The sequence below is a fragment of the Primulina eburnea genome, chromosome 7, assembly GCF_022965805.1.
Source record: "Primulina eburnea isolate SZY01 chromosome 7, ASM2296580v1, whole genome shotgun sequence".
In the NCBI taxonomy this organism is placed as follows: domain Eukaryota; kingdom Viridiplantae; phylum Streptophyta; class Magnoliopsida; order Lamiales; family Gesneriaceae; genus Primulina; species Primulina eburnea.
The window spans coordinates 19,335,840-19,361,292 of record NC_133107.1 but is presented as its reverse complement, the minus strand read 5'-3'; the positions used below and the strand labels follow the sequence as shown (position 1 = coordinate 19,361,292).

At 36.3% G+C, this 25,453-nt stretch overlaps 1 protein-coding gene across 1 annotated transcript in view; it reads left to right on the top strand.

Annotated features, from left to right (window-relative positions):
- The first annotated feature begins 3,669 nt into the window (after positions 1-3,669).
- Positions 3,670-25,453, top strand: part of LOC140837291 (THO complex subunit 2) — a 40,900-nt gene continuing 19,116 nt past the window's right edge. Inside the window, exons 1-21 of the mRNA XM_073203409.1 lie at positions 3,670-4,035; positions 4,224-4,349; positions 5,133-5,174; positions 5,825-5,884; positions 5,978-6,040; positions 6,145-6,225; positions 8,865-8,936; positions 9,013-9,060; positions 9,162-9,230; positions 9,389-9,522; positions 11,238-11,313; positions 11,621-11,814; positions 12,018-12,098; positions 12,285-12,492; positions 12,589-12,831; positions 12,918-12,998; positions 13,082-13,201; positions 13,291-13,350; positions 13,980-14,107; positions 17,249-17,345; positions 17,429-17,557. Of these exons, the coding sequence (XP_073059510.1) occupies positions 3,907-4,035; positions 4,224-4,349; positions 5,133-5,174; positions 5,825-5,884; positions 5,978-6,040; positions 6,145-6,225; positions 8,865-8,936; positions 9,013-9,060; positions 9,162-9,230; positions 9,389-9,522; positions 11,238-11,313; positions 11,621-11,814; positions 12,018-12,098; positions 12,285-12,492; positions 12,589-12,831; positions 12,918-12,998; positions 13,082-13,201; positions 13,291-13,350; positions 13,980-14,107; positions 17,249-17,345; positions 17,429-17,557 (2,241 nt within the window). The 5' untranslated portion in view covers positions 3,670-3,906. The remainder of the gene's footprint in view (positions 4,036-4,223; positions 4,350-5,132; positions 5,175-5,824; positions 5,885-5,977; positions 6,041-6,144; positions 6,226-8,864; positions 8,937-9,012; positions 9,061-9,161; positions 9,231-9,388; positions 9,523-11,237; positions 11,314-11,620; positions 11,815-12,017; positions 12,099-12,284; positions 12,493-12,588; positions 12,832-12,917; positions 12,999-13,081; positions 13,202-13,290; positions 13,351-13,979; positions 14,108-17,248; positions 17,346-17,428; positions 17,558-25,453) is intronic.

Below are 25,453 nucleotides of genomic sequence, written 5' to 3'. Positions count from 1 at the left end.
CATTATGGATCGAAAGGAAAAGATATTGCGAAATAAATCGATTCCTCTAGTACGAGTGCAATGGACACGGCATGGTGTAGAAGAGTCGCCGTGGGAGTTAGAAAGCAAAATGCGAGATTCAATTCCGCATTTATTTGATACTAGTCCATCTGTTCTATTGTATTTAATGTATACTGATCCTTTTACTGATTTTAGTTTTGATATGTACTATAACTGGTGACATATATATGTTTGCCAATATTATGTATATAGAGATGTTTGAGATTTCGAGGACGAAATCTTTTAAGAGGGGGAAAAATGTAAGGACCGTGAATTGTATTATCGTAAATCTTATGTGATTATCGATAATACATGAATTTGATATGTGATTATGCATTTGATTTATATTATGACAATGAAATTGAGAAAATGAATATTGGATATGAATTGACGTTGTAAGATCTCGAGTGGAGAAGCCGGACGCCAATATAGCACAAAATTAATATTTTGTACAAAATGAGTGGCGCCAGGGCGGTAGAAAATGACCGCCCGAGCACCAGGGTATATGACAATTGGGTTTGGGAAGAACATGCCGCGCTCGAGGGGTAATTCGTGACCGGCCAAGCACGGTACAAGCATAATTCGGGGGCAGAGTGTCTCGCGCTCGGGCGCGAGAATTCTATCGCCCGAGCGCCGAAGCGGTGAGGATAAGAATCCTTTCTTTCTTTCTTTTCCTTTGTCAGTTCATTTCAGAGGCTTCGAGAGAATACGAGAGATTTCGATTTTCTTTCGTCTGAATCGATTTCGAAACCCTGTCTAAACGCGAAACAAATTATATATTTGTGATCGTCGCGTCGAGGGCTTCTGACTGAGGTAATTTTCTTCTGATTCCAGCAGCTTTAAATATCAAAGTGCTGGAATAGCATGTATTTGAAGTTGAAATTCCTATATGTAGTAGAATAACCGACAAGAAACTCATATTCGAAGTCGGAATTGAATTATATAATGATTTGCATTTGATATGAATTTTTGAAGTTTCAAATGATATTTGAAACTCATATTAATGATTTAGGAGTATGTTATTGATTGGAATGAGTATGTTATTGATGTAGATAAAGTATTATACCGATATCTTCAGGCTACATCAACTGGAAACGAAGAATTGAGGTATGTTGCGACCGGGTAACATATGACAGGTATCTGTATTATATGATATATGTTGGATTGATTGGGATGAGAATATGTGTCTATATGCCTATTTGTTGATTTGATATCATTCTCTCCAAGTGTTCAAAAGTAATTTTCAAAAAATTGGATGAAAAAACTTTATGTTTATTTTTTATAAAATTTGGTATTCCATGGATCTGGAGATAGAAACTTGAATATAGTTACACTGAAAATGGTATTTCTTAGGCAAAAACTTGTGTGAGACGGTCTCACGGGTCATACTTGTGAGACGGGTCTCTTATTTGGGTCACCTATGAAAAAGTATTATTTTTTATGCTAAAAATATTACTTTTTATTGTGAATATGGGTAGGGTTGACCCGTCTCACGGATTATGACCCGTGAGACGGTCTCACATGAGACTTACTCTATTTCTTATCTATGACGGGTTAGCATTATAAAATTTTAGGAAAAAATGTTAAGAGATGATCCAAAAACAAGAAAGATCTATGGCTTTGAAAAAGATTGCATCTTATAAACAAGCGTATGACAAATAACAAGGACAAGATTCTCTTAGAGTTTCAAAATAATCTCTCATAAATGTACTGAATTTTATTTTATGGAGAAAATGATGGATTTATATATTGAATAAATGAAGAATGCTCTTTATAAAATATAGATTATACATATTCAAAATCTGATAAATCTATGGCTTTTGAATCAAGGGATACTTAGTGGGGTGTATTCAATCCAGAGTTTTGATGACTTTTAATGACTTTTTAAATGATAGACTTTTATGGATTTGATATATTTTTATTGACTTTTACAGAATCTCACAGATTTATAAACAGATTTATGTGGATTCATGTAGACTTTTTTGGAAGATTTTTATTGACTTTTGTGAATTTTTTAATCCTGTATTTTATAAATTTTGTACTTAATTATAACATATTATTTTTTATTAATTACTTTGAACTAATAATTATTTGACATATATAACATATTCAGTTTGAAATATATTTATAATAATAAATAAAATTACTTATTTAAATTAAAATCATTTAATACTTATATGTGTATATATGTGGGTTTGTACGCATGTTTGTAAATTTTTAAAAATACGCCAATTGATTAATATGTAACTTTTATTTTTGAATTGATAATATACATCTGAAAAGAATATTATTTATCATTCTGTAGATATAATTTTGTATAAAAATATCATAGCTTACATACAAATTAATGTAATATTCAATAATAATAAAAGATGACCCAAAAAACGCCGCTTAATTCTTAATAATTGAATAGCCTCGCAACAACCATAATTTTTAAAAAATTTTAGCATTTTCAATTAATATGTAAGCTATGATATTTTTATACAAAATTATATCTACACAATGATAAATAATATTCTTTTCACATTTATATTATCAATTCTAAAACAAAGTTACAAATTAATATATTGACGTATTTTTAAAAATTTACAAATATACATACAAACCCACATATATATACATGTAAGTATTAAATAAGTAATTTTATTTATTAATATAAATATTGAAAAATTATTTTAAACTGAATATGTTATATATGTAAAATAATTATTAGTTCAAAGAAATTAATAAAAAAATGTTATAATTAAGTACAAAATTTATAAAATCCTATAAAAAAATTCACAAAAATATATAAAAATCTTGCAAAAAAAAGTCTACATGAATCCACATAAATTTGTTTATAAATATGTGAGATTCTGTAAAAGTCTGCAAAAAAATCTACATGAATCCACATAAAACTCTTTATAAATCTGTGAGATTCTGTAAAAGTCAATAAAAATCTATCAAATCCATAAAAGTCTATCATTTGAAAAAGTCATCAAAACTCTGGATTGAATACACTCCACTTAGTTCTTTAATAATATGCAAACGCAAGCTGCTCAATAACCTGAAGAAGATATTCCAGAATTCTTTGTTGATGAAGTATTTGAGAAATTAAAAGATTAGTTGAAAGACAATATCATGGGAAACAATATTTTATAACAAGGAGATTTATAATTGAGTTCTCAACTTTTGGTATACAAATTGTAATTTTGATTTATTTTCTAAATTTTTGTTTATATGTATTAAGTTTTTATTTTTAGTTTGTATAACATGTTAAATCATTTGTGCTAGATCATATCCTTACTATAATATGATTTAGAATTATTTAACTTTGAAATTCAGAATGAAATATTATTGATTAAAACATAATATTCGAGTTTAACCAGGAAATTAGAAGTCTTTTACTATTTTACCAAGATATAGTTTGTGAAGGCTTTTAGAAGTGATTTTAATGAACTTATATCTTCTGAAGTAGTCTTCAGTAAAAATCTTTGATTATTATATAAAAATCCATACGTAATAAATCATTTTGAATTTCGAGTGAATTGGTAAATAAATGAATTTAAAATTAATTTATATTAATTTTTTTTCAATAGTTTATATATCAAATTCTCATTTTGTTTAAAATTCAGATACCCACATTTAATTTTTTTTGGCACAATTAATCCCCGAGGCGCGTGGGAAGAACAGAAAAAGATGAGCAGCGAGAAGCGTTTCTTCTTCGCCCAAACTCTTCTAGGCACAATCTGAAACCCTAGGCAACACCAATTTCGAATTTGGACTCAAGAAGAGCCGGTGACGACTTCATTTTCTACACTCTTTCTGAATTCAATCTCCCCGAATTCTTCAAGATTCGTTTGATTGTCCGAAATAAACAAACATATAATGTCTCTGCCTTCTCTTGAGTGCATATACTTCACCGAAGACTCCATTAGAGAGCTAAAGAATTCGAATTTCAAGTTCCCTTCCCCAGCTCCAGTTCTTCGCTTTCTTTATGAACTCTGCTGGACAGTGGTGAATAGTTTAATTTCTTCCTTCACTTTAAATCTTATGTTCAGATTCCTTACTTAATCTATAAGAACGTTCTTTTTAAGAATTTTAGCTTTAGCATTTTCATAGGCGGGGTTTTGTAATTCTCCTTTTTCTATTTCGCTTATTTGGTAAAGCTGATATTTATTTATTTATTTTCATTTGGTTGATAGGTTCGAGGGGACTTGCCCTTACAGAAATGTAAAGTGGCTTTGGAGGCTGTAGAGTTTTCTGATTGTGGTCCTGAAGGGGATGTTGGATCATATTTTGCCGATGTTGTATCCCAAATGGCTCAAGATGTGAGTTTTTTCAAGATTTTATTTAACTGCATACTTAGTTCTGCCCATCTTAGGTGAATGTAATTAGTCTCTCTCTCTCTCTCTCTCTTTATTTGTTATTCGTGTTGGCTTTATCTAAAGATGATCTTTTTTGAATATTTCTTGAATAATGGTATGGTTCTTTGTCAGTGTGTAAAGATGAGCTTTTCAATCTGTCAGAACTCTCTATATCTCTTAGAGTAAGATCATAAAGTGGGTTAAACAAGGTAGGTGAAGATATGGAGAAGCATGGATAAGCCTTCTCCTTATTCTTTAGTTTTACCCTGTAGAAATAATATAAAAGTTACATTTATGGAGTTTATTTAGAAGGTGACAGATTATGCTTCGAAATATTGGACTTTAACAATCCTGCACTCTCTGATTCCTTTAGGCTTTAACTAATAACTAGTTGTCATTTACCTACAGAGCCATGCCTTTTTTTGTCTCATGCTCTTCTTTGAAGCATGGCCACTTTCCTTCATGCTTGGTGGTTGATTCTAGATTGGCATGTGTAATTTCTTAAAATATTAGTGCTTAATGTTTTATTGATTGTTTTGTTCTCCTATCGATGACGGAATATAAAACCACATTTTATTAGAAGGCAGAGACTTGGTTCTGTTATACCGTGTTAATTCCCCGCCCTTGATGTCAGCTTAATTGAACTCCTTTTCTTAAGCAAATAGTGAATGTTGTATTGCGTTGTTTTTTCAAGCTCTTCGGTATGATTACTGTTGCTTAATGATTATGTGGTGTCTTGTGTTGCAGCTTTCCATGCTTGGTGATTATCGTTCTCGCCTTATAAAACTGGTTGGTACCTTCGTGGAAATCCTTTTAATCGTGCATTGCATTAGTTTTTCTAGTTCGTTGACAAAATTCTTGCAAATTAGACCTGTTTGCCATGGTGGCTTAACCATCCGAACTCTGGTTTTGATTTCCTATCAGTGATAATTTGGGAACTCATATCTAAAAAGTTATGTTTTGCTAATTTGACAAGATTTACGCAATACCATGGTAAATGTCGGCTGTAAGATATACTTCTAAATTTGGTTATTTGTAAGGAATTTTTGTTGGTTTATTTCGTTAATACCTGCCTGAATGATAAGGATTACATATGACCAGCATGATATTTACACCATAGTTCAAACCTAATTTAGCTATTGCTAATCTAATAGTTGAAATTGAATCAATTAACTGGAACATATTTAATTTTGGACTTGGCTCATTTATTTTGATCAAATTGGATAGTTTAATTTTAACAGATTACTTAAATGATGAACTTGGAAATATTATTGGGTCCACATAAAAAATGACGCCGTTAAGTACCAACTGATAAGGTGAATATCTAAGCTATTATGTGGTTTAGGATTTTTAGTTAACATTGTCGAAGAGTATTCAGATGTGAGGTGGTGTTATGTACTATTTGTTAATCTTTGAGATATTTTTCTTTTTTCTCACAGGCTAAATGGCTGGTGGAATCTACCCTGGTTCCTTTGAGGTTTTTTCAAGAGCGCTGTGAGGTGAGAATTTTGTTAAAGAGGCTGACCTTTCTTATGTATTTTAATGTGAATGCATATGTCTAACTTATCTGTTGATTTTGTCTGACATTGCAGGAAGAGTTTTTGGGGGAGACTGAAATGATCAAGATAAAGGCTGCAGATCTTAAATCAAAAGAGGTATTGTGGTACTACGATTACACTATAACGATCATAATTTTTTGCTATTGTGTTTAAGGCTTTATTTTTAACCACTTACTTAAGTATCACGTTTTGTATTTTAGGTTCGAGTAAATACTCGTCTTCTATACCAACAAACCAAGTTTAACTTGCTCCGAGAAGAAAGTGAGGGCTATGCTAAGCTGGTATTACCATTTGTACCTTGTATATTTATTTTCTAATTTTCCGTTGGTTAATCGCCAAATATGATAATTCACATCAGGATTTGACTGATTTCGTACTTCTTTTTATATGAAACGATAATTTTATTATAATTGCAGAAAAAGTTTCAAAAGCGCGGATGAGAAGTCCGCTAAGCACCCTACAACGACTACTACACAATTTTTAGCTGTAAATAAATTTCCAATCTCTAACTATATCTGATATGAATAGGTGACTAAACTCTGGCAACCTAGTCGACCAACTGGCAACTCTGAATTTGATCATTTCCCAGATCTCGTCTCCAGACTGTTATGCATCTGTGAAATTTCTTTTGTTCCGTTTTAGCCAAACTGACCAAAGGAGACAATGAATTACCAAATACTAAAATGTCTTAGTCCTTTTCCCGGGAAGTAAGCCTGGCTCGAAGAGAAACATGTCCTTCGCCTTTCTTGGAAATGTCCACTCGAAACCCAACTCTTTCAATACTTTTATCCATATCCCCCTCGTGAAGAAACAATGCAACAATAGGTGATCTTGGTCCTCCTCTTGTTTCCGGCATAAACTGCACCAATGTGGGCATAAAGCACATAGAGGCCATCTTCTATGCAATGCATCACAAGTCGATACTTTTCCCAAAGCCACGATCCATGAGAAAATTTGAACCTTGAGCGGGATAGGTACTTTCCAGATATTATGATGATATGGGAATAAAGGAAAGATACTAATCGGGAAAAAAGAGTCGTAGAAAGACCTAACAGAAAAAAACCCGAAGGATCCCCCTACAAAACCCGAAAATCCTCTGTGCCCGACTCCAGATTAGTAAAATCTAAGACCCCTAATAACGAGCTAAACTCTCCCAATTCGACCTCATTTAAATCTCTTCTAAAACACACATCTCAGTCAAAAGTTGAGTTAACCGGAAGATTGTCAACATTGATGAAGTTAGAGATTGGTTTGTTAAATGATGTAGAAATCTGAAACAAAGATGAGAACCACTCTTTAAACGGCAAAACCCCTCCCAAATGTCCTCCCAAAACCGTATGAGATTACCCCCCTTTGAGCACCACCCTAGTTAACAGATGAAAAGCCAGGTACAAGCGCGAGATAAATTTCCAAAGGCTTTTAAATGTCGAGGTCCTGGTCAACCCCACGTTCCACCCATTATCTTGGATACCATATATGCACTTGATGACTTTTTTCCACAAAGATTCCCTTTCTACCGAACATCTCGATCACCATTTCCCTAAGATTGCCATATTCCTCAAACAAATATTTCCCAAACCCAGCCCCCTGTCTATTGGTTTACAAACTTGATCCGAAGCTACTACATGACAATGCGTCTCCCACTGGCTCCGTCCCACATAAAATCCCTCATTAATTTTTCCATCTTTTTTGCCACACGAATTGGCACTTTAAATAGAGACATGAAATATGTTAGCATTTCATTTAACACCGACTTTATTAGTTTAAGTCGACCTTCCCTTGATAGAAACGCCTTTTTCCAGCTTGCCAGTTTCTTGGACATTTTGGATATCACGGGTTCCCAAAAATCGATTTTCGTAGGATCGCACCCAACGGTGCCCCGAGATACTTTATCAGCCATTTATCCTCTTTACACCCAATTGCTAACGCCAACCCTTCGACCTTCTCTTCCGTAAAATTAATTCCCAGCAAAACACTTTTTCCCTAATTGATTTTCATCCCCTATTTGAGGCTGAATGAATTTAAAATTTCCACCCAAGCCATCAAATGCCTCTCAGATTGGACAAAGAACAAAGTGTCATACGCGAATTGAATTCGTGAAATTTCAACCATATCTCTACCTACTTCCAGCCCTCTTACCTCATTCGTTATCTTAGCAATGTCTACCAAATGCCCCAGTCCATCGATCACTAGGTTGAAAAGAAAAGAGGATAATGGGTCCCTTTGCCTTAGACCTCTCTCACTTTTAAATTTCCCCCGTGGCTGTCCGTTAATAAAAATTGAGAAGGAAACATTGGAGACACCCCCTGATCCACTTCCTCCATCTAACACCAATCCCTTTCTTTTGTAGCACGAAGTCCAAAAACCTCCAATCCACGTTATCGTATGCCATTTCCAAATCGACTTTGAGCACCGACCCTTTCTTCTTTTTCATTCTGTATTCCTCTACGATTTTGTTCGCAATAAGACAACAATCAGTGATATGTCTTCCTTGAATAAAGGCATTGGTTCTCAGCAATTGTATGACTCAATACTTTCTTCAACCTGTTTGTTAAAACTTTAGCCAATATCTTGTACATACTCATTATCAAACTGATAGGTCTAAAGTCTTTAACCTTGAGCGCTTCCTGTTTCTTTGGGATAAGGCAAATGTAAGTTTCGTTGGTGATGCCATTGACAATGCCTCCATGATAAAATTCAGCGAACACCTTCATTAAATCCGCTTTGACCGTATCCCAACATTTTTGAAGAAACATGCTGGAATAAATTATCATGTTTTCCTCTGGTTTGTTTTTGCTGGATATATCCCCGTTCATCTGAATAAATTTTATTCCTTTTAATGGGATTCCAATGTGTAGACTAGATCAGATTAGTTCTCGTATTTTTCTCATAGTGAAGGATGCTTGTTCTCGAATTTTAGGTCACCCTCCTCTCTCAAGTTCCTAAAGCATCGACTGAAAATGCATCAGCTGCAACAATTGGCATTATCAAGGTTCAAACTAATATGAGGTTTAGTTTAATGGGGATTTTTCTTTCATGTCTTTTTCTAATTTTTTAATCCTTTACAGTCATTGATTGGTCACTTTGATCTTGATCCAAATCGAGTTTTCGATATTGTAAGTTGGATATCTATTTTTCAAATTAATGCTTTCTTATATAGTTATACTGTTTCGTCACTCTATACAATTTATTCTTACTGGAGTTTTGTTTGTTAAAGGTGTTGGAATGCTTCGAGCTTCAGCTTGATAACAGTGTTTTTTTGGAATTAATTCCGATGTTTCCCAAGGTATTGAAGCTGATGACGTGCAATGTACCCTTTGTACCTTGATTTTGAATGTATCCACTGATGCTCTATTGTGTGTATATTGTTTCTCTTCGACATGTTCTTGGTGCTTTTATGAGAACGGAAATTTGTGGTGTTAATTCTTTTTTCATGTTGTGCAGTCCCCTGCTTCACAAATTCTTGGGTTCAAGTTTCAATATTATCAGCACACGGAAATTAACAATTCTGTACCGAATGGACTCTATCAACTTGCTGCATTGTTGGTAAAGAAAGACTTCATTGATGTTGATAGCATGTGAGTAAGCTTGCATTCTAGGCGTTTTATTTAAGTTGCAAGCTGGTTTTGGTGCTTTGTGTTTCTACACAGGCACTTTGTTGGGTAAATCATTTAATGATTTAATCTCGTAACACATTTTTCATGTTTTTCGATACTATTGCACTTCAGTTTTCTGGTTCCAGGAGATATGGTAACTGTTGAACTGTGGCCTCAATTTAGCCCTTTCTCTTTTAAGACTTTAACAAGATCTAAATTCGAATATTTGTTGTTCCTGTTACCTGCTTTTATTTCTCATTGAATTCGGAGAGTAACCAATTAAATCTATGGATTAATATCAGAAAACAAAAATGACACCTTGGGTCTTGAAAGATCGGAGGAAAGGAAGCTTACAATTTTTTTTGATAACAATCTATATATTGATTAATAAAATTTAATTACAAAAAGTGAACCAAAGGTCCACATAAAAAACCTATAGTCAAAATAAATTAACATAATACTAGACTCCAATTCATATACAACTTTGAGAACGAGAATGATTTAAACTCTACAATCATCATACTCCAGCCCAAAACCCTGAATTTAATCTTGTTCATAGACCAGTTTAAACAGTGAACTACCATAATCCAAAAAATTCTGCCGCCCCTTCTCCCCAAATCTCCTCTGAGATCCGACTTTAATAAATCCAAAGTCGATCTCGGTACTCAAATCACATATTCCAAAAATTCTGCCCCTTCTCCCCAAATCTCCTCTGAGATCCGACTTTGATAAATCCAAAGTTGATCTCGGTACTCAAATCAGGCCGAACTCCGTCAAAGCAATAAACGAAAGACAACATCAAAAAGGACAATGAATGATCAAATGGTCTTGAGTCTCCACCTCTTTCCGACATAATACACACCAATTTGGACAAAGAGAACAAGAAAACTTTTTTTGCAACATCTCAGGCAGTGGTAATTTCTTAAGCACTGTAATCCACGAAAGGAAGCTTACAATTGGGACAAGCTATTCCATTTACACACTTGAATTCATGCCATCTGGAACACGTATTCTAATTCTAACTATTTAATTTTCGGCGTCTTCTGTACTTGGCTTTATGTAACTCATCCAAAGAGTTGAAAAAAGTCATGGGATTTACAAGGAGGGCTTATCCCTGGCATAGTTTTGTCAATGAAGTAGAACGAATGAACATTCCCGAGTTACTGAGTTTTGAATTATTGTTTCTATGAACTGATAATGTTTTTTATACCTAACTCCTGTTAGTTTAATGAGTGTAGAGGTCCTCTTTTTTGTTTTTAACTAGCAACAAAGATAATATAAATGTTTAAAAGGAATATAGTTCTCAACTCATGCGTGATTTTTTTGTGTGAAATGAACTTGTGTGTTTTTGAAGTATAGACTAGAGGTTGTGGACCTACAAAGCAATGGGAATGATTAATGTGTTACTACTTAACAGTGTTTCCGTTGTAATCTTGGTGTACTCTAGTGGTGCTTAGCACAGTTTGACTTTGGAGGTAGAGAACCTTTTGTGCTATGCAGTACTATTTCAAAAGTTTAACTTTCTGTTTGAATTTTTTCCCCATCTTTTTTTGTCACTTATTCCTCACCAAGATCTACTACAGCTGTGACAATTCTCTCACACGATTATCACTGCTACATATTTATTTTTTGAATATGCTCGGTATAAACTTATTTTTGCATGTTGATATTCACATGTGATTTGGTATTTCATTCAGATATGCCCATTTACGTCCCAAGGACGAAGAGGCATTTGAGCAATATAATGCTTTTTCTGTAAAGAGACTTGATGAGGTGATTCTATTTATTTATTTTCTGTTGCTTTTATGTTATGACCACTCCCTGCACTTGTTAAGATGTTATATCATTCACGTAATTTTTGCTGAATATTTGGTTCTTTCCTCACTAGTTATTGACTGTTAAACGCACACACACATGAACGCATCCACTGTTATATGATTTGATTGATTGAACACTTTTGACATTAAACACTTGTTTATTTTTGCAAATGTACCTTAAGATTTTCCATATTTTCCATTTTTAATCTTCTCTACTTTTTATTATTTCATGATCTTATTTCTTATTTCCTTGGGATGAGCAGGCCAATAAAATTGGGAAAATTAACCTTGCGGCCACTGGGAAGGACCTCATGGATGACGAGAAACAAGGAGATGTGACTGTAGATCTTTTTACTGCTTTAGACATGGAAAGAGTGGCAGTTGCTGAAAGATCCTCGGAGCTTGCAAATAATCAAGCCCTAGGTCTACTGATTGGCTTCCTTGCCGTAGATGATTGGTAGACTTGAATTATCATCTTAAAATTCTAGTGCTGTGTCGCATTGTTGCTTTTAGTATCATTAACATCATCATCATTGTTCTGATTCTCTCACTTTTCTTGAAAAAACACTATATACAATGGTACTAGAGTAGTTTTGGTCTTGTTGAAAAGTAAGATTTGAGGAACTTTATTTCATGTGAATTTACTTTTTGATTTCTCAGGTTTCATGCTCATCAGCTATTGGAGCGTCTCTCACCTCTCAATCCTGTGGAACATGACCAAATTTGTCAGGGGTTGTTTCGGTAATTCAGATTATCCCGTGTAATTAGATGTGAAATTTTTGATGGGAAATAATGCTAGATGTCTTATATTGATTTGTCTCATTCTTTCGTCTCTTCCCTCTACGTCTTTTCTTTTCTTCCTTGGTGTTCATTCTTCTCCAAATTCATCACAAAGACTTTCTAACAATTCTATGCTTATTTGTCCAGGCTTATTGAAAAACAAGTTTCCTCAGCTTACAAAGTCGTGTGCCAATTGAGAGTTTCAATTTGTGATGCATCCTATGGTACTGGTGTTGATTCAGAGGCAGCAAATGTATACCTCAAAAAATCCTTCATCAATCTACCGAATGAACTGTTTGAGATGCTTGCTTCTGCTGGACCTTATCTTTACCGTGACACATTATTACTGCAGAAGGTCTAACGTTCTCATCTTTTATGACTTTTTGTTGTTCTTTTGCTTTTTATTATGAAATATCCACCCCTTTTACTGATGGCGATGACTGACATGCAGACCACTAGAGTGTTGAGAGCTTATTTTCTTTGTGCCTTTGAGCTTGTTAACGATGCCGATGGGGCATTTTGTACTCGTACTGATTCTTTCGAAAATCTGAATCCTCGCCTTCACCTGAAAGATGCAAGATTAAAAATTGAGGAAGCACTTGGTACATGTCTTCTTCCTTCTTTGCAGTTGATTCCTGCTAATCCTGCAATTGGACAGGAGATATGGGAACTAATGTCCCTTCTTCCGTACGAGGTAGCTTTTCCAACTGATTCTCTATGATAGCACATCAGTATCAATTGTATTCAGCAAAATGATAATTTTGTAAACTGTTTCTACAGGTGCGATACCGTTTGTATGGTGAATGGGAAAAGGATGACGAGCGTTTTCCAATGGTTTTGGCAGCAAGGCAAACAGCGAGGGTATGTCTCTACTGTTTATGAGACTGTTTCTTTATTATTTGTACCATTTGTTCTTTAATTTGTTTTCTGTTGGTCTTTTACAGTTGGATACTCGTAGGATTTTAAAACGCCTCGCCAAAGAAAATTTAAAGCAGCTTGGTAGAATGGTTGCCAAATTAGCTCATGCAAATCCAATGACAGTGCTTCGAACAATTGTTCATCAGGTAAGTTTTTTTTTTGTTAAAGAATACATTATTCTACTTGATAACTGGACCTCTAGCTGAAAGACTTATCTAGGCTCTTTCATCTGTAGATTGAGGCGTACAGGGATATGATTGCTCCAGTTGTGGATGCTTTCAAATATTTGACGCAGGTCTTTTAATATTTTGTGCCCTTTAGATTGTAATATTCATGAATACTTTCCGCCAGATTAAATTTTCTGTAGTTGAATAAAGTTTATTCGGTCTTTCTTTTCCCTGGTATGAAATTAGATCTGTTAAAGGTTCATGGACGAATTTTCTAAATTAACTAGTATTTGTTAACTCTTTAGGATTGAATTCTCATGAAGTCATAAAATTAATTAAAAATCATTTCCTTTTGTCATGTTTGCATGATTATTCTGTGTAACGTGGGCACGAAGTGGTTTGGTATGTGAGATTTTTGGCTACTTCTACAAGAATTTATACGGAGTTTCATATTTGATTTCTTTTAGTTATATTTTAGTTTTTTTTGCATGTGTACCTGAATAATTTCAGCGGAGTGTATTGCAAGCGTTTTGGTTTGTTTGCATTGTTGTGCCTATTGTTGTTACTAGTGCCAGGAAAAAACGATTCAACTATTTGTCATTAAAATGGCGGGGGCGACCATTATTTATGTTCTACTTAAGCTGATGACTCTCTTCATTGTAAAATGATTATAGTTAAATTTTTTGAGCAATCAAGTTGTACTCTTATGTAACGTGTCTCTACTTTTTGTTTATGTCCAAATGCATGCCTTTAACAGCTTGAGTATGATATCCTGGAATATGTTGTCATCGAACGCTTGGCTCAAGGTGGACGCGAGAAGCTTAAAGAGGATGGTCTTAATTTGTCAGACTGGCTCCAATCACTGGCATCATTTTGGGGTCACTTGTATGTACCCTTACGCCATGAAATTTCTTTGGTTACTTATCATTTCTGATGTTTATTGTTCGAACTTCTAATATTCCTTTTTCATTGTGAGTATGTGGGTGTCTTGCCTTGAAATTTTGATTTATTGTGTATATTGATTAAACATGTAGCCACACGTGTTACTGAAATAATCTTTTACTTGACCTTTATGAAGTGAGATTAGCACTTGAAAGTCACATGGGTCTTTACCTTTTTTTTATTAATCCTAGCCTTTTATTCATTTTTGTCAATGCATTTGTTATTGAACTTCTGGTCCTTTTAACCACACAAAGGTGTTAAATAATAATGAATCAGTCTCTTTTAAATAGAATCAGATTTCCCGGGGATGCTTTACCCAGTTTGCGGGTTGTGTAATGTCCTCTGGAGAAGCTGGTTGTTGAAGCTGCAGATTTATTGGACCTTGCAGTTCGGGCTGATTGATGGCTCCAGTTTAGCCTGTTCATGGGAATGTTGGGCTGAATCAGATCTGTCTTTGTATGGGGAATGCTCGTGTAATTTGGTTGTAAAGAAGCCATTCTACGGGCGGGCATAATACACTAAATACATCTTCCCTGTTTAGTTGAAAAGGAGGCTGGAGTTAGCAACTTTTGGGTAGTTAAGGATTTTACTTTCTATGAATATTGGACACATCAACTGCTCTCCAGAAGATTTCCCTTGCAAAAAAGAAACATTACATTCCTATATGTTTAATGCTGGACGATCTAGTATAGTGAACTTCTTTAATGGGGGAGAAATGTTTTGTTGTCATCTTAAATGAAACTCTGCCTTTTGTTCAGGAATGGCCTTTAGAACACAAGTTGGTTTGGTATCACAGAACTTATCTTAGAAAATAAGGCCAATATGTGAATACTATGAGGATTGGTGTTGTCTGAATTTTTTGGGGGATTGTCTTGAGTACTGAGACAAGGGTACCATCTCATTGGGGTGATGTAATTATTGATGGCCATTTTCTGCTGTATGCTCGAGCTGTGGAATTCTTGTCCAAGTCAGTGTTGAGTTTGAGTTGAAGATCAGATTTGTTATTTATACTCTCTATCATTTTCCTCTGGATTTGTCGCCCTCTGAACTCCTCAATTGCATGTATATTCTGACCCCCGGTCGGAATGTTTGTGGGTTCCGAACACTGTTGATAAACCAATCTGATTCCGATTTCGAATCGGGAATCCTGGAACTTGGCATTTAAGTTATTTGACATTTTAGGTTGGCCTCTTGACTAATCATGAGCATTGTCAATGATCTTGACACTAGGAACTGTTGCTTGGACTTAATGACAAGGAATGGTAAATCTATCAGAATTATTAGGTTGACATCATTGGTGTTATTAGCATCAGGAGAATTTTACCAGCATGCAATTCAAACTGAGCGGTTTATTTTGGATCGTCCTGGAAGACACGTCTTTACTATTTGGTTCATCTTCGAAGTGAGAATCTTGTGGTACTTGGGAAGGCCAATTCGATTTCATTCTGAGCAATGTTTCGAAGATCAAGAGAAACTTGATCTTGATTTCTCAGCATTAGCTCTCAAGTTTGCTATTTCCGCTTGCATGTAAGATGACTGAGAAGGATTTAACTAAGCACAAATTTGACTCCATTGTTAAAATTATAAGAATATTGTGCCATCAGGTGCTCGCACCTTATGCTTTGAAATGGAGGGTTCTATGCTCAGTATCAATTGTGTTGCCTGCTCCTATCCAATGTGGTTTTGTTGAGTCTGCATGTTATGATGAGTTAATTTTCAAAGAACGGGTACACTTTAATCAAGTTATAGCCAAAGAACTCAGGGTTGTTATTCTACCCATCTAGTGTGAGCATGGTGCATCATCAGATTTTCCAGCTTTTGATTGAAGGAAGAAGTCTGTTATTCCTGAAGTCGTGGGTATTTTCTTTGTGACATCTTTTTATGCACGTACAATATGATGTCGAAGTTTAGCTAACTGGTCTTTCATTTGAAATTGTGGCGAGTTTTGTATCTTAACTCGTGTTCATGTATTCAGGAAGATATTAAAGTTTAAATTCTTGATTTATTGCGATAATTTTATTTTTTGATCTGTAAGTTTTTTATTGTGATTCCTTCAATGATTTTTCTGCAAGAGAGTATTCCATGGGGATTCTATTGATTATATGTAGCTAAGTACTGCTTCTTTTATTATTTTTATTTATTACTCGCTACTAGTTCATTTTTCAAAATTCAGTTAGTTAATTTTCTCTGATTTGGTTTAGATCCCTATTAGTTGAGGAAGGGAACATGTCATTTTTTCCTGCTTATTTCAAACTGCTTTTAGTAATTCTTTAATTGCACATTTACTCCAAGGTGCACCAGTCTAGGATGAGTCTGGAATATATAATACATAGTCTGTACGATGAAATATTACTAGAAAGAAGCATACTGGTCGTGAAATCCTTGGGTTGCTGTATAGGTTATAGTTGATGTTGACCGTGTGCAGATGATGTATTCAAGTGGTGTTTTCATTTAGATGTTTAATTTTGCGATTATACTGTGTTATTGGAAGTAGTAATCTTATTGGATGATATATGGTTTGGTTTTGGATATCATAACATATATACGATAAAAAGTGAAATCCTTTGGTTGAAACCTACAGAGTAGGTAATTGAAATAATCTGACACATCAATTTAATCGTTAATACCAGAAAAGTCCTCTTTTGGACCAACTTATTTTGCTTAAAGTTTCGGTCATAATGAATTTTTTTAATAAGTCAAACATGTCAAATTTTGAGCTGTGCTTTAAATAAAGCAAAAGCTGTAATGTTAGAATTTTCTTCGAATAGGGAATGCTCCAATGTGAAATAAAGAAAACTTATAAAAGTTGCAACATCTTTGTCGTTTCAGATTAAAGTTCCAAAGAAAATGAAGTATGACACATAATACTGCCTTGATTTAGTAAGCATTAAAATTTGGTCATCCTAGTCGGCAGCTAAACTTTTATTATGTTTGTTTTGGTGAAGTTTACAAATCCTTTCGGAATTCCTGCTGCTAAATAATTTTCTTATAAACTAACATGCAATTAAAGTTACAGTTTTGGTCAACTATTCCTGAGTTTCAGTTGATTTTGCTTGGGATCATGACATGTTATCCTGTTTCTAGGTGTAAAAAATATCCATCGATGGAACTTAGGGGTCTTTTTCAGTATCTTGTAAATCAGTTGAAAAAGGGACATGGAATTGAGCTCGTTCTCCTTCAGGTTGTTTCCTCCCGTGTATATTGTTAGTTTCTGCACTTCTACTTCTAAATGTTTGTGTTTGAAATTTTGTGGGTCCTCTTTAGGAGCTGATACAGCAGATGGCGAATGTCCAGTATACAGAAAATATGACAGAAGAACAATTGGATGCCATGGCTGGAAGTGACACTCTTCGATATCAGGCTACTTCATTTGGCATTACCAGGAACAACAAGGTGCTTTATTTTGTGCTCGCTTGAAAAAAATAGAAGTAAGATTTAGTAGAATCAATTAACATGTTGGTTTTTTTAGTGCTCCTTGATAAAACTAAAACTGGTAACATACTGTGCAAGAATATCAATTGCTTTTTTCTTCATTCACGTCTTTACAAGTAGTTGTTGAAGGTGCAAGGCGCACCAAGACACAAAGGGAACTTGGAGCCTGAGACACAAGTTAACGAAGCAAGGCACACTTTTATATTTTTGACTGCTTAATTTTTTAGTTCTAAAATTAAGCAGTCAGAACAAAAGTTCATTAATCATAATATAAAAATTCCTCGATAACTTCCATTGACTCGTCATAAACCCCATAACTTTCGGACTTGTATTTTTCTTTCATCAGTTTCATGATCAATGCCCATTTCTTCTTCCTCTTCGTCCAAAATACGTGAAATCATTCTTTTTCTGGTTGTTTTGGACATATATGCACTTGCCTCATCTGAAGAAGACGATACACGAGACCTAAAATCGTAAAAAATGTTCATCAACCCCAGAAGCATTAGCAACATCAACTCGTGTCAAGCTATCATCCCCAAAAACTAGATTATTTTCCTCATCATTGTCCAATCCTGCCATCAATCATTCATTGCTATCATCGATGTCATTCAATGAAATATGATCAATTTTGTTTCGCAAATTATATCGATGTCTCAATGCTCTATTGTATTTAATACATGCAAGATCATTCAGACGTTTTTGCGCCAACCTATTTCTTCTTTTTGAACGAAATTGTAAAATTTTTAAAAGAAAACTTTTATGAATTGTTCATATTATATCAAGTTATCATCTATCAATTATCAAATACTTACATGCTCAAACACATTCTAGTTTCGTTCACAACCAGATGCGCGGCAAGTGAGGTTGAGAATTCTGTATGTATAACAATGTAACAACATTATCATTGGTCAATCATTATCTGTCTGATAGAAATTTTTTGAAAATGCTTTCTCCCTCCTCCAACCCTTCAGTTTCCGTTCCCGTCCTTCGATCTATTTGCTTCTTCTTCAGCTGAGCCTCGTCGTCTGTTTCACCGTCGTCTCCGGCGCCGTCGCCGGCCACGGCAGGAAGTGGCATCCCAACCTTCCCCCTATCTCATTTTCCAACCTTTCTCGTCTTAACCCTTACGTTTTTTCGTTATTCTGCTCTTTTTCATCTACCGATTTCCCTCACCGGTCGTTTCAACATGTCAAGACGGAACTCGATTTTTTACTCAGATGAAGTGATAAAGATAGAGTTCAAAGCGTTCTCCCTCAGGATTGTTAATGGAGGCTCTGCCATTCGGTGGTCTGAAAGAACAAGGAATGCCAGTTACCTCCTAGACATGGATCGACAAGAGGCCGGCTGGTTCACTTCAAAACTCGGGAGCTTTGTTTACAGTCCTCAGTCAATGTCGGATTTCTATCGGTTTAGAGGGAGAAATGCGATCGTCATCATTCAGCGCTTTGTCAATAGGAGAGGCCGATTCTTAGAGGTATCGAAATTCGATTTGCAAGGAAGGAAAAGGGGAATAATTGTACCGAGTGGATTAAACTCTTGCGGGTGTGTTAACAAAGGAGTGTGTTAACATCTCGTGGGATATGGTTAAAACAGTCATTGGCAAGGCGGTCAAGAAGAAGATTGAACTTTTCCCGTTCAAGGCACATAAAGCAATGTGGTGGCCAAATAATGAAGAGGAGTACGAATTCTACCTGAAAATTAATCGATGCTTCTTCGAAAAGAGAATTAGTTTGAGTTTTGAGCAATGGAGAAGTGACATCAACTTGGGAGAGGAAGTCTTCGAATGCTGCAACAGTTGGATCAGAATTGTGGGATTACCATGGGATATGTGGACGACAGACATGCTTCAAAGAGTAGGAGACAGATGCGGAGGGTTGGTAGACATTAGCCAAGACACGATTCTCCTTAAGGATTTATCAGCTGCTAAAATCAAAGTGGTGGGTTTAGAAGGGGGATTCATTAACAGTTCGATGGAAATACAGACACCAAGTGGCCCTCTAAATGTTCGCATTTACGTAGACTCGGTTAATATATCAGCATATCAAGTCTATGAAAAAAGATCCTATGCACAGGTAGTGGTCGATGGTGCTCGAGTGGTAGCAGGATGGGGTAGGGTGAAGAGACCAATTGATGAACACACTGAAAATTCTATAACAGCATACAAAGCTAAGGAGCCAGTGGCTACAGCAGTACAACAACAGACACAAACTGATGGGGAAGGGGCTAAACAAACATCCTCTGAGATAGAGTCAGTAGGGGGGGAAGATGTAGCTCCAAAGCTCAATGAAAGGAAGTTCAGCAATACCCGGATTATTCAGGGGATGGAAGTCTTTGTGGGCAAACAACATCTACGTGGATGCAAAACGAATAGGATTGGGACTAAGGGGTCTCAAGGATTGGGGCCAAATCAGTTGCAAAGGGGCAAACAGATTCAGATTCTCAAGAGGGTCAGTCCTAAAGGGGTGGGGGACTTCGACAAGGGGATAGTACAATCGATGAACAGACATGAACTCAAGTCTTTACAGCGTAAAGATTCGATTGAGGAAACAACTGCACAACAACAGAAATTTGCGGTTGTCTACTCACGGAGAAGATCAAGGACAAACAATGTTTGGTCAAATACACAAGACGAGGATGTGACAAACATTAACACACAGTGGCTGGACAGAAGACCAATGGATAGAGTACAGGATGACACGGGGGAGGACAAAGATTTTAACGAGAACAATGATATTGACTCTCAAGAAGATACTGATTACAGCGACATGGATACTCATATTTCCGCAAGCTCGGACGAGACGACACACACAAGCTTGGGATTGGAGGACTTAGGTACTCTCTTTGTTTCACCTTCGGATAAGGTACTCCGGAATAATTCCCATTCATTTAATCTTTCTTCCACTCCGTCTTTATCTTTTCCTAAACTTTTCGATCATCATAATTCTGGGGAGGGGAGGGTTTTTCAGCTGGGGGATGTTACAGTGATCGGTGATAGGTCGGGTAAGTCTGGGATCAAGATTCACGAACAAAATTCGGATTGTGAAGGGAAGAGGATATCATCTGAATATCATAGTGGTAACGGATGCATGGAGATGATGGGAGTACATAGGGTTGAATTGGGGGTCGTGTTGAAAAAGAAAGAACACAGTGCAAGGGGAGACAAGGTGTTTTTATGAAGATCATTTCTTGGAATATAAGAGGAGGAGGAACATCATCCAGGAGGGGTTTCATTCACGATATGCTACGGAAGGAGAAACCTGATTTAGTAGTTCTACAAGAAACAAAAAAAGAAGTGGTTGACAGAAGCTTTATAGCCTCAGTGTGGAAATCAAGGTTTGTTGAATGGGTTTTTTTACCATCTATCGGTAGATCAGGGGGCATTTTGGTAATGTGGGATCCAAGAGTGGTGTCCATCAACGAGAATATGATTGGAGAATTTACAGTTTCTGTTCGTATTGAAAATGTCAACGAACAAGAAAGCTGGTGGTTTACTGCAGTCTACGGGCCTTGCAATGCTTCATTGCGAAATAATTTTTGGGATGAATTGGCTGGTTTGAGAGTCTTGTGTGGGGATAGATGGTGTTTAGGCGGGGATTTTAATGTTGTGAGAAACGTGACTGAGAAAATGAATAGCCATTCCAACACAATAAGTATGGCTTGTTTTGATATGTTGATTCAGGAATTGGATTTGTGCGATCTTCCGTTACTTAATGCGAAATTTACATGGTCTAATTTGAGAACAACACCAATCTGCAGCAGATTAGACAGATTCTTGTTTTTGGGAGGATGGGCGGAATTATTTCCGCATCACAGGCAATCGGTGCTGCCTCGCATTACATCAGACCACTTCCCAATTGTGTTGGACACACAGAAATGTAAATGGGGGCCCTGTCCTTTCAGATTTGAGAACACGTGGCTGCAACATAAGAATTTTAAGAATATGTTTTCAGGTTGGTGGAATAGATCACATCTTCAAGGCTGGGAGGGTTATAAATTCATGAAAAAATTGAGGTTCATTAAGAATGACATTAAATTATGGAATGAGGAGGAGTTTGGGAAGGTTGAGTTGAGGGAGGGAGAATTAAAAAACCGAATTGTTAGATTGGACGAAATGGAAAGTGAAGGGAGGGAAAATGCATCATGGCCGGCTGAAAAGAAAGAAATAAAAGTTGAGTTGGAAGAGTTGATGTGTAGACGAAAAAGGATGTTATTTCAAAAAGCGAAAACAAAATGGTTCAAGGAAGGAGATCAAAATACAAAATTCTTCCACTCCTTGCTTAATCACAGAAAAAGCAGAGCAATGATTACTAAACTGGAAAGTGATGATGGTTCGGTGGTAGAGGATGAGGATGAAATTGTCAAAACAATTCTTGATTATTTCCAGCAACTGTACAGTAAACGAGATGGGAGGAGCTTCGGGATTGAAGGAGTGGATTGGAGACCTATTGATGATGACATGAGGGTCGAGCTTGAGAAACCGTTCATGGAAGAAGAAGTTAAGAAGGCGGTTTTTGAATGTGATAGATGCAAAGCGCCAGGGCCCGATGGTTACACTATGGCTCTTTATCAGGATTGTTGGGATATTGTCAAAGGTGATTTGATGAAAGTTTTGGTGGAATTTTACGAAGGGGGAGTCATAAATGGTTTGACTAATGAAACGTATATTTGTTTGATCCCAAAGAAAAACGATTCATTAAAGGTAAAAGATTTTAGACCAATTAGTCTCATCACGAGTTTATATAAGATAATTGCAAAAGTGTTGGCTACAAGAATGAAAAAGGTTTTGTCTCATACATTATCGGAATCTCAAAATGCATTTATAGAGGGGAGACAAATTTTGGATTGTTGCTTGATTGCGAATGAGGCGGTGGAGGATGGTAAAAAATCGAATAAAAATGGTTGGGTATTGAAGATTGACTTTGAGAAAGCATATGACAATGTCGATTGGAACTTTTTGGATTTCGTATTAGAAAAAAAGGGCTTTGGGACAAGATGGAGAGGTTGGATGAGAGGATGTGTATCTAATGTATCGTTCTCCATCATGATCAATGGGAGACCAAGAGGGAAATTTAAGTCATATAGGGGGATTAGACAGGGAGATCCCTTATCACCTTTTCTTTTCAACATGGTAGTGGATGTGTTGGGCAGTTTGATTGATAAAGCAAAAGAGACAAATTTAATCAGCGGGATTGAGGTGGGACGAGAAAAGGTGGAAGTGTCACATATACAATTTGCGGATGATACCTTGTTTTTTGTTAAAACTGAGGAACACATTAGCTTTTTGGTGCAAGTGGTGAAGCTATTCTGTGACATGTCAGGTTTAAGGATCAATTGGGAAAAGAGTGCTTTATTGGGATTAAACCAAGATGTAGAACTTGAGATCGACATAGCACACACGTTTGGTTGTCGTAGGGAACAATGGCCGATGAAATACTTGGGAGTTCCTCTAGGGGGCAATCCACTTAAAGCATCTTTTTGGGAACCTATTACGGTTAAATTAAGCCGGAAATTAGCGACCTGGAAAAAGGCTTTCTTGTCCAAGGGAGGGAGATTAACTTTGATCGCTGCGGTACTAAGTGCTTTGCCAATTTATTTCTTGTCTCTCTTCAAAGTACCAAAAGGAGTGGCAGCGGGATGGGAGAAAACAATGCGTGATTTTTTGTGGGATGGACATGAGGGCGAAACACATTGCCATATGGTTGGATGGAAGAAGGTTAGTAGACCGAAAGAGCATGGTGGGTTAGGTGTAGGGAATATCTGCTTGAGAAACATTGCATTATTGGGAAAATGGTGGTGGAGGTTTAGTGTTGAAAATGACACGTTGTGGAGTAGAATAATCAGGAGTAAGTATGGCCTACAAGAAAATGGTTGGGACGCGGGATTGGCGAAAAATGTAACTTTCAGATGTCCGTGGAAATTCATCTCTAGAGCTTACCCGATTTATCACCGATTTGTGCGACTAGAGGTTCGAGGGGGAAATAAAATTAGATTTTGGGAAGACATTTGGTGGGGGGAATCATCTTTCCGTCACTTGTTTCCTTCATTATATCTCATCTCACAGGGTCGTAACTTAACCATATCTCATTTCGTCTCTTTTAGCTCATCTACTGCTCTTTCATGGAATCTACATTTTCGTAGATCACTTCGAGATGAAGAGATCAATCAATTGTCTGTGTTCCTAGGTATTTTGGACAGGGTAATTATGGTGGAAGGGGTTGATGATTTCAGGGTATGGGAGGAGGATCCATCGGGGAAGTTTTCGGTCAAATCTTTCTTCAATTCACTCTTCAATGTTAATAATTCTACACCACAATTCAGCTTCTTCGATATCATTTGGAAAACACCTATTCCAACAAAAATTCAGATATTCTCTTGGACGGCAATACTTGGAAAATTACCAACATCCGAGGTGATTCAAACGAGATGGCCTACTTGTGCTCTTTCTCCAAACTGGTGTGTGTTGTGTCGTAAGGATGCGGAAACACAAGATCATTTGCTTGTTCATTGCAATTTCAGTAGTGCACTATGGGCCAGGGCTTTGGAAGAATTGAGACTGGTTTGGGTTACTCCGAAAACATCAAAGGACTTGTTTGCTACAGACCTTGGACAGTTGCTTGGCAAAAAAAGAAAAATCTTTTGGAGAGTGGTGATGCACGGAATATGTTGGGCGATATGGCTAGAGAGAAATAGAAGAATCTTTCAAGAGATTGAACAAAATGAAGAAGATTGCTGGGAGAATATCAAGATCAATATAGCTAACTGGATTCGATCAGTCAAAGACTTCAACGGTTTATCGATTTCTGATTTATTAAGAGATTGGTCTTACATCTATTGTTAGACGTTGTGGTTTCTTTTCATTAGTAGTGGATTTCTAGTCCACTGACTGTAACGGACATTAACATATATTAATAATAAATATCTGTTTCCTATCAAAAAAAAACTCTTGCGGGTGGATAAGGATATTACAATTACTTTACCAGTTACTGTCGGGGAAAGCCCACACATCGGAAAAAGCTAAAACTGATTTTGGACAGAACTCAAGTAGAGATACGCGACATCTTCAGGCAGTGAAGGCTAATGTAAAGGAACACCGCCAAAAGACGTTTATAAGCACGCAGGAATTGGTCACGACTAGAATTGATAGGAATTGGAACGAAGCCCTCATTGTTACTAGAGGCAGAATCAACGTATCATGGGAGCTAATTGAATCGGTTTTAGGGAAGGACGTTAAGAGAAGGATCAAATTATTTCCGTTTCGAGATAACAAAGCAGTGTGGTGGACTTCACATCCGAAGGAGTTCTCTTACTACCTTCAACTGAGAAGAGGATTCTTTGATAATGGAGTGGCTTTGGGCTTCGAGGGATGGAGACCAGATATTAACTCTTCGGATATGGTTTACAAGTGTTGTAATAGCTGGATTAGGATATCTAATCTCCCTTGGAATTTATGGACCAACGAGAACTTCAAGGTCATCGGGGATCGATGTGGGGGATTGATGGAAATCAGTGCTGATACATTATCTTTCAGAGATTTGGGGGCTGCAAAAATTAAGGTCAAAGGAACAATAGATGGATTTATACCCAACAGAATTTCAATCAATTTGAATGGGGATAGTGCTGAGTTGTTAATTTCAGTTGCATCTTTCGACATGAAGGCGTACGAGACTTATGAGAAACAGACATACGCACAGGTAGTGATCAATGGCAAAAGGACTGCGGCGGGGTGGGGCAATTCCAATGTACAAAAGATTGGGGAAGCAAATGGGATGTCTACTTGCTGTAATGCCGAAGAGAAGAAAGATGAGCAGAGGGTTTTACCACCGAGCTCAGTAGAGGATATGCACTCAAAAAAAGGAT